The sequence below is a fragment of the Furipterus horrens genome, unplaced genomic scaffold (genome assembly GCF_987537825.1).
Source record: "Furipterus horrens unplaced genomic scaffold, mFurHor1.1.pri manual_scaffold_3, whole genome shotgun sequence".
Taxonomy (NCBI): Eukaryota; Metazoa; Chordata; class Mammalia; order Chiroptera; family Furipteridae; genus Furipterus; species Furipterus horrens.
This window is the reverse complement of record NW_028327173.1, coordinates 185142885-185153120: the sequence shown is the minus strand read 5'-3', so window position 1 is coordinate 185153120 and position 10236 is coordinate 185142885. Positions and strand designations below refer to the sequence as shown.

General features: G+C 41.4%; 1 protein-coding gene across 1 annotated transcript in view; it reads right to left on the bottom strand.

The window, feature by feature from the left end:
- ARG2 (arginase 2) overlaps positions 1 to 9643 on the bottom strand; it is a 37214-nt gene extending 27571 nt beyond the window's left edge. The window contains exons 1-2 of the mRNA XM_090271026.1: positions 9461 to 9643; positions 8108 to 8180 (exon numbers count right to left, since the gene is read on the bottom strand). Coding sequence (XP_090127152.1) covers positions 8108 to 8180; positions 9461 to 9568 — 181 coding nt within the window. The 5' untranslated portion in view covers positions 9569 to 9643. The remainder of the gene's footprint in view (positions 1 to 8107; positions 8181 to 9460) is intronic.
- Between the last annotated feature and the right edge of the window lie 593 nt (positions 9644 to 10236).

The following is a 10236-nucleotide window of genomic DNA, read 5'->3' as shown; positions in this document are numbered from 1 at the left end:
ACAGCATCTAAAACATGGTAAACATTAGGTATTAAACTACTTTGAAAGAAAAGATGTAAGTTAAATTATGTGCTGCTTTTATAAACAGGAATGAGATAGTTATATTGAATTTGCCAAATCCCAATAATATCGACAAGAGACTTGCCTATGTTCTGGCACATCATCAGTGACGTATGCTTTTGCTAAGGCATTAGCAAATTACTAATTCCAGAACAGCTTCATCACACTCCAAAAAGAAACCAATACTCATTAGCAGTCACTCCCCATCCCTTCTCTCCACAGCACCTGGAAGCCACTAAGCTACTTTCTGTTTCTGTGGATTTGCCTATCCTGGACATTTCATATAACGAAATCATACAATACGTGGCCTTTTGTGTCTGCCTTCTTTCACTTAGTATAATGCTTTTTTCAAGGTACAACCGTGCTATTGCATGAATTAGCAATTCTTCCTTTTATTGGATCAATAATAGTCCACTGTATGGATATATCACATTTTTAAAAAACAACTCAAATCTCCCACAAAAATCCAGATTTCTGGCTTTTCTTGCAACACCAAGGGTAAAAGAGTGGAAGGCCCTCCCCTTCCCACATGGCAACCACTGGCTAGAGCTCAATAAGTTTTTTCTTCCTTGAACACCCCAGGTACTTTTCTATATCAGAGTCTTTGCACTTATTGTTTCTCCAGCCTGAAATGCTTTTCTCCCAAATATGTACATGGTTCCCTTCCTTACCTCCCAAGGATCTGTTCACATGACACCTTCTCAGTGAGGCCTCCCTATCTGCATATCCAATGCTTACCCTAACCCCAATTCTTGCTATCTTCCCATCTCTTACTTTCATTTACTCTATAGTACTCATTACCAGCTGATTACTATGTTTTACTTATGTCTGTTTCAAACCACTCCTCATTAGAATGAGAGTTCTATGATAACAGAACTGTTTTGTTCACTAGTATATTCTCAGTACCTAGAAATTAGTAGTGCTCAGGTCTCTTGAATATACAAATTAGTGAACGAACAAACATGTTACAGCTTTTAGTGACAAGAAGCTGCTCTTAAGAAAAATAGACCTGAAAAGGATGTTTATATTAATATATATTATGTATTCATTCCTGTAGCTGCTACCACACGTAAGATACAGAACATTTAAAGTAATTCACGGTAACACAGTAAGGTAGGTCTGTTTACTACAGTCAGGTAGGCCTGGGACTTGGAAGATAACTTTAATTAAAACTTTCAGCTGCTGTTTTCAGACATGATATTAAGGAAAATGATGGTTCAAAAATCAAAACACCAAGAGAACAAAGAGTGGTTAAATTCCAAAGGGACTAAAATATAGTCCTAAATTAACTAAAGGAGAAAGAAACTATAACCTAATGAGTTATATTAACTTTCAAGAACATTGTGTAACATATTAGGGAAAAAAGCAAACTAAAGAACAAGAATTCATCAGCAAAGACCTGGGAGAGGGGGCTTGGAGGAGTCCAATCCAAAATTTTATATCCCATTGGAATTTGTAAACTGTTTGGTCATCAATTCTGGCAACAGAAAAGCAATCTGCTCAATTTGTCTAATTCCCAGAATCTTTAATTAAGACGGCCCGAATCTGGTTTAAAGGCCACACTGCCAGAAATACTGACCCCACCAGTCACACTGCAGGACGGTACAGTGGAGATATTACTGCTGCTCTCACCTCCTCTCCTAGGGAAAGGCACTGGCAGCTTAGATGGCTGACCCCACCGACACTGGACAGAAGATACTGTTCAATTGCTGCCATCCCTGCCCGTCACAAAAGGAGTTCTTTGCTGCTGCCCATTCTTGAATTTCAAATCATAGTTTAGGATGGGTGTTTCTGTGGATGGAGCCAAGGTAAAGTACCCACAACCCTAGCTGCTGTGAAAACAAGGTGAAATGTGGATGGAAATAAGACTAAAGAGGTATATGAGGGTCAAATTATGGAGAATCCTATCCTATTGGTTGTTAAGTGTAGAACACATACCATTAGTGGTTGAAGGACAAACTTCCAAACGTACAACTATGCCTGGCTGGATAGTTCAGTTGTTAGTGTCGTCCCAATACACCAACATGGTGGGCTCAATCCCTGGTCAGGGTACATTCAAGAATCAACCAATGAATGCATAAATAAGTGGAAAAATAAGTTGGTGTCTCTCATCCTCTCCTCTCTCTAAAATCAATTTAAAAATATATAAAACTATTAAAATGAAATGTATTAGAAAAATAAATCTAGCAGAAGCCTGAGATTTCATTTTTTATTGTAGAAGCAGGTTACATTTTTCAACTTAAATTTATTCATTCATTCATTCATTTAGAGGGGACAGTAGGGAGAAATAGGAGAGAACATCGATGCGAGAGAAAAACAATGACCTGTGGTTGCTTCTCATACATGCCCTGTGAGGGACCAGGCCCAGAACCCAGGCATGTGCCCTGACCAGGAATCAAACCGGTGACCTTTTGCTTTGCAGGATGATGCCCAACCAACTAAGCCACACCAGCCAAGGCGGAGCAGGTTACATTTTAAAGTATAAAGCTTTAGACCCAATTAAAAAATAAAAACCAAAATAAAAATGGCAAATTAGGTGGCATATGACTCTAAATTTTCTCCTGCTAATCTAACTATTTTGGAAGAGTATGTGACGAAACTCTGCAGCTAGAGATCCGGGAGTGTGCCTAGGAAAGACTTCTTACCTTTGCCTGCTCATTTTAGAGGCCCCAGGATCCTTCTACTGCAGGAGCTTCAGCATCAGCCGTGCCCAGCCAGTGAGGTTTCCTATTCACGATGCCAACTATGGATGGAGGCAGAAGAAACTTCCTCTACCTTCAGCGTTCTTTCAGCTGGTCTAATAATCAAATATACTCTTACAAGAAGTTGAAGGAGAGGGAATACTTCCTATTTTTATGAGGCCAACATTATGCTGATACCAAAGCCAGGCAAGTACAACACACAAAAATAAAATTACAGGCCAATATCTGATGAACATATATGCAAAAATCCTCAACAACATACTAGCAAATGAAATGCAATACATTAAAAAAATAATACATTGTGATTAAATGGGGTTCATTCCAGGAATGCAAAGATGATTCAACATATGTCTATCAATTAATGTGATATACCACATTAACAAAAGATAAAAATCATATGATTTAATCAATAGATGCAGAAAAAAGCACTTAACAAGATACAATACCCACTTATGATTTAATCACTCAATAAAGTAGGTATAGAAGGAAAGTACCTGAATATAATAAAGACCAAATATGACAAACCCTCACTTAATATACTCAGTAGTGAAAAACTGAAAGTGTTTCCTCTAAGATCGGGAATAAGACAAGGATGCCCACTCACACCACTGTTATTCAACGTACTGGAAGTCCTAGCCAGAGCAATCAGGCAAGTGAAAGAAATTAAAGGCATCCAAACTGGTAATAAAGAAGTAAAACTGTCATTATTGTCAGATAACATGATTCTATACAGAGAAAGACTACACCCAAGAGACTATTGGAAACAATAAGCAAATACTATGAAGTTGCAGGATACAAAAATCAATATACAAAAATCTGCTGCATTCCTATATAGTGACAATGAAATATTGGAGAAAAAAATGAAGAAAACAATCCCATTTGCAATAGCAAGAAAAAGAGTAAAATACCTAGGAATAAACTTAACAAAGGAAATGAAGGACCTATTCATTGAAAACTATGAGACATTGTTGAAAGAAACTGAAGAAGACACAAAGAAATGGAAAGATATACCCTGTTCATGAATTGGAAGAATTAACATAGTTAAAATGGCCATAGTACCTGAAGCAATATGCAGATTTAATGTACTCCCCAACAAAATTCCAATGACATTTTTCAAAGAAATAAAACAATTTTTTTTTCAAATTTGTATGGAACCATGAAAGACACCAAATAGCCAAAACAATCCTGAGAAAAAAGAACAAAGCTGGAGTTGTTACACCCCCTGACTTCAAATTATACTACAAAGCTACAATAATCAAACAGTATGGTGTTGGCAGACAACTAGACACACAGACCAATGGAACAGAATTGAGAGCCCAGAAATAAACCCACACAGATACAGGCAACAAATTTTTGACAAAGGAGCCCAAAACATACAATGGCAAAAGGAAAGCATCTTCAATCAATGATGATGAAAACATTGAAAAGCCACATGCCAAGAATGAAACTAGACTGTTATCTGACACCATACACAAAAATTAACTCAAAATGGATTAAAGACTTGAATATAAGATGTGACAAAATAAAATACATAGAAGAAAACGTAGGCACTAAAGTTATGGACCTTGGTCTCAGAGGGGTTTTTGTGAAATTGACCCCAAAAGCAAGGGAAGTAAAAGTAAAAATAAACAAAGGGGAATACATGAAACTAAAAAGCTTCTGCACAGCAAAAGAAACCTTCAACAAAACAGAAAGGCAACCAACTGAATGGGAGAATATATTTGCAAACAGTACCTCCAATAAGGGGCTAATATCCAAAATATACAAAGAAATCATACAACTCAACAACAACAAAAAACCAAACAATCCAATTAAAAATTGGGTAGAGGACCTGAATAGACATTTCTTCCCAAAAAAGATGTGCAGATGGCCAACAGATGTTCAAACTCACTAGCTAAAAGGGAAATGAAAATCACAACTATAATGAGATATCACTTCATACCTGTTAGAATGGCTATTATCAATAAGAAATAACAAATGTTGGATAGGATGTGGAGAAAAGGGAACCCTCGAACACTGCTGGTGGGAATGTAAAGTGGTGCAGCCACTATGGAAAATAGTATGGAAGTCTTTTAAAAAATTAAGAATACAGTATTCCTTCACTTATCACAGGTATTACAATCTAGACCCCCTGCAATAGGTGAAAACCCGCGAAGTAGGAACCTTACATTTATTTTAGTATTTATATATATTTTAAGGCTTTATAAACCCTTCCCACACACTTATAAACTGTTCCCACTCCCTTATTAACCTTTCCCAGTCCCTTTAACCTTTTCCACACTTTTATAAACACTACTTATGTTCTTAAACGTATTCTACACTCTTAAACCTACATAACTTTAACAACATACACATACAGTATCGCAAAATCCCAAGATATAGCAAAAAATCCACGATAAATAATTAAATATAATATTTTTAAAAATCCCGCGATACAGTAAGGCCGTGATAAGTGAACCACGATATAGAGAGAGACTACTGTAAAGCTACCATATGACCCAGCAATCTCTCTTTGGGTATCTACCTGAAAAATTTGAAAACACTTATGTGTAAAGTTATATGTACTCCTATGTTTGATGCAGCATTAGTCACAATAGACAAGATATGGAAACAGCCTAAGTGTCCTTCAATGGATAATTGGATAAAGTAGATGTGGTACATATATATAATGCAATATTACTCAGCCATAAGAAATGATGAAACACTGTAATTTGTGGCAACATGGATGCACCTTGTTAGTATCATGCTAAGTGAAATAAGTCAGTTGGAAAAGGACAAAAACCATATGATTTCACTCATATGTGGGATATAAAACAGAAAGCAACAAATGAACAAAGAAAACAAATTCATAGGCACGCACAACAGTATGGTGGTTACCAGAGAGGAAGAGGGCAAGGAGAGGATGAAGAGAGTAAAGGGGATCAAGTATATGGTGATGGAAGGAGACTAGAATCTGGGTGGTGAGCACACAATGCAATATACAGATGTTGTATCATAGAATTGTACACCTGAAGCTTACATAATGTCACTAACTTATGCTACCCCCCAACAAATGTAACAAATTAAAAAATAAAAAGTATGAAGCTTTAAAGCCAATTAAACAACACCAAAATAAATAATATGGCACGTAACAATAATATGGCATATAACAAAACTGAGAAACAGTTTCATGCATGCAAAAGAGAGTCATCAACATTTGAGGGTTGGGAAGAGGAAGAGGATCCCACAAAGGAGTCCAAGAAGGACCAGTCAATGGAGAGGGGGAGTTTCAGGGGAGAGTGGATTCTTGGCTAACAGAGTATTTCAAGAAAAAAAGTGGTCAATTGTGCAACCGAGATGTCCAGCAACACAAAGGCTGACAAATCAGTGAGCTTGCTCAAGCTGGTTTCAGGGGAGTGGTCTGATGGGAACCAGGTTGCAGCATCACTATTGTACAGCTAAACCCGTGACTGCTAACATTCTCTACCAACCACTGAAAGCAAACACAGATCCCTGAACTCACCCACTGATCTGTTCCAGCTAATCAGCTCTCATAGGTCGGATCCTTATGTTTAAACAATTCCTCAGGCCCTCTTATCAGTTCTCATTGAAGCAGACCAGATTCTTGAGTCTCAACCAAAGAGATTCCTGTTTCTTTGATGGAGTACCAATAGAACAGAAGGAATGTCCCAAACTGGGACAAATAAATGGGAATAAATGTCCCAGATGGGTTAGGATAGCCCCAAAATGGCTTCCTACACCCCAGAACTCCTGGCCTGGTCACAGTGGCACAGTAATTTACATAGCTGTGCCAGAGACTATCTCTTCTCTTAAGTACCAACGCTAGGTCAAATTACCATACCACAATGAGACAGACCTCAAACTGCTAATCTTAATTTACAGTTATACTTCCCCAAAGAAGAAAAAAGGGCAAATTACCACGGCTGTCAGAGCTAACAGGAATCAGGAGCAGAGGCACTACATCTGAGCCTTGCCAGAGCAATTGCCTCGTTATTTCTCTCAGGTTCTCCTTATTATATTAAAATTAAGTGCTTACCTGAGTGAGGAACCACTGAGTGTATTTATTAAACTCAGATACCAGGTCAAATACATTCATTTGAGAAAACAGAAGTTTAAGTGATACCGTGGCAACAGTGACAGCCTGTGACATCAGAGCAGAAGGCAAGGAACAAAGGGATTTGTGAACGTTACCTTTCCTGGGTCTTCTTCCCCTCAAAATTTGACGCATGCTTCTTATTTGAAAATGCTCAAAGAACTTAAGTTATTTTGGTCCTATTGATATTTCAGAATAGAGCATTGAAACTTCTCTCAGTACTTTTCTCTAACATGTTCCTGGAGATTAGCCCAACAACACACTGGAAATCTGCTGAGTGCCACAATCTTATTAATATGCAATGAGATCCTATTTCAGACTGCTCATGAGCAGTCTGGCTACCAGCTGGGCTACCAATCAGCTACAGGGTAAGAATATCAATTCTAAAACTAAAAATATTTTTTTAATGAAAGGGAAGACCAAATAAACTGAAGTTTCATTATCACTTTAGGCTGAGCATTTGCAGAGGATGTATCATAGTATTTAAGGGAGAATGGCTACCCCAGGTTGGAGTGGAAAAGTACCAGGAGCTGGGACAGGATGGCCAGTCTACAAAGCTTCAGTAAGAGAGGCAGCTACAAATGTGCCCATCCCCCTCATTCAGCTCAGCTGAATTTTGTCTCCTGCGTGAGAGGCTGAAAATGATTCTCGTCAGGAATCTCTTAAGGCAGAGCCCATTAATGAGCAGGCAGTTTGAGCAACACCAGGCCCAGTTCATCAGATGTGCTGCATAGGTTTATCCAGTATTGAAAAATAGTGATTAGCAGAGATTGCTGTCTTCAGTGTAAAGCAGCCCAGGTGATGTTCATAATCAGGAAAGTTTGGAAAACACAAATCTAAAGCTCTGCTTATAGTAATAAAAGCTATTATCCTAGGGAAGAAATGAATGATTTGAAGAGGGAAAATGGCTAAACTGATGGGTCGTGAGCACCTCCTACAATTTTAGGCGGAAAGGCTGACTGTGCAGTTAGAGTTGGAGCTAGCATTCCTAGCACCACTTTGCAGTCATTAACAGCTTGTTTCAGGTCCTGCCTCTTTCTATCTCCTTGCCTTCCATACACTCTCTTTATCTAACAGGACTTTGCCTGAAGGCTCTTATAGATCTTAAGCTGCAGACGGAATCCAAGGGAAAACGAGAGACACTTCCCAAGTCCGAGCACAGCTGACACTGTGCGTTGCCTGCATATAACAGAGCAGACTCTGAACTGGTCCCTTACCACCCCGCACAGACATCTCAGATTCCCCCACTTACCCAAATTGGAGAGCCTTTTCATCAAGCCAGCTTCTCTTATAGCAGCAGGACCATATTCCACTCCTTTTCTTTTCTGTCACATAAATTACACAATGAGATGAGAAGAAAGATGATTGAAAATAAGATGAGAGTTCACAGAAATACAGAAATCAGCTATACTATACAGCAATCCTTCCCCCATCCACAGGAATACATTCCAAGACACTCCCGTGGATGCCTGAAATCGCAGATAGTGCCAGACAGACCCTATGATAGTTTAATTTATAAATTAGGCACAGTAAGAGAGTAACAACAATAACTAATAGTAAAACAGAACCATTTGCTGAGCAAGTACTGCGCTATCTCAGCAGTCAATCTTACAGCTAAGAGGGCTAAGGGAGTAACCCGAACGTGGATACGCTGGACAAAGGGATGATTCTGGTCTCTGCCGGGACAGAGGACTGCTAGAGATTTCATGCTGCTCACGACAGCGTGTGATTTTAAACTTATGACTTTTATTTCTAGACTCTTCTATTTAATGTTTTCAGACCACAGATGACCATAGATAATATTGGAAAGCCAAACCGAGAGAGGACTACTGTACTTAGTTCCCAGTAGATCCCTCTGAAAACCTGCTATTATCATTATTTTCACCTGAGGTCTGATTATTTCAAACACTTGCAGGGAAGGAGGGGAAAACAACAATCACTGGAATCAGATTAACCTTTCAAGCCCCATATGTAAAGGGCAAGCGGAGGCCAAGACCGGCCGAGCCAGGTGAGGACCTGGTATTGGATGCGTGTGGCAGGCAGGGGCCAGATCGCCGGCTTCTACCAGTGAGCGCTCCACGGGGGCAGGTTTCTTTCACTTAAGAGAACAAAGAGCCCCTCCCGTCCTCCCGCCAATGGAGCGGCCAGCGCCGATTTCCTTCCCAGTTAATGCTCTGAGGATGGATTCCGAGTTCTTAGAGATCGCTCTTTTAAACCGCCGCTCCTTCTATGTTCCACCGAGGATTCAAGCCGGTTCCTCCTCCTCAGCGTATCCGTGGAATCCTCTCCCTCCTTTCCTCTCTCCTCCATCACCCCAAGAGGGACCCATCACTTTCTCGCTCCTCCCGGGAGGACGCAGAAACCCGCCAGCTCTTGCCCCTGTCCGTACCGCACAAAGGGTACCCTCCATCCCCTCCCTCCTTCCCCATTTTCTACCGGAGAAAATCCCACGTGCTCTCCCGATGTCCAATCGCGGGAACCCACCAGTACGTCCCCACAACGTTCCTCCCCATCCTCTCCTCGCTTCTTCGCCCCCCACCCCTGTTTTCTCCGGCTCTGGGGAGGGCGGAGATCCTGCCCCACGGTGCCAGGTCCTAACTCTCACCTGCCCCTGTGAGAATGGGGCTCCAATCACAGCCACGGAGTGGACGGACTTTTTCAGGACGAAATGCACTTGCGTCCGGAGACGCGAGAGGCTGCTTCTTAGGGACATTGTAGGCACCGCGGGATGCTGCCAAGCGGTAGGCTGCTCAGTGCGGCTCGCCGACTTAGTGAGCGCCGCCGCCCGCAGCTGCGCTTACCTACCAGCGCGCGAGCCGCACAGCGCAGCTCCGAGACGTCACGGCCCCGCCCCGCCGGCCGTGCCCCCAACCAGCCCCCCGCACACCTTCCCGCAGGCCCCGCCCACTGCTCCGTGGGGCCCGGGCACGCCTTCATTGACGTCACCCCACCACCCAGCGGGCTTTCCCTCCAAGGACGAGACCCTGCGGCTGACTTCGTAAAGGTAATCTCAGGGTCTGGTCGTTAAGCGTGTGGTGACGGACAGGTGTGTCCCTTTGCGGGAAGAGGCCGGCTGTCGCTGATCGAGGAAGGGCTGACGGGGCTGGATGGGTGTGACGCGACCCTTTGTGAGTGTCCTGCCAAGATCAAGCCGGTATCTACCTGCTCCCCTTCCACCTCAGATCAAAGTCCAAAAAACCCACTTTCTAGGAGATCAAATATAGATTAGAGCTCTCTGAGCCAGGCATGTTAATCAAATCCCACCTATTTTAGGTGTTGTGGATGGGGAGATTAGGATTTCCAAAACAAATACCTTCTAAGATGTTTTCAATTCTTCACCTGAATAACCGGAGCACTGGGTATTAAAAACCAAACATAGCA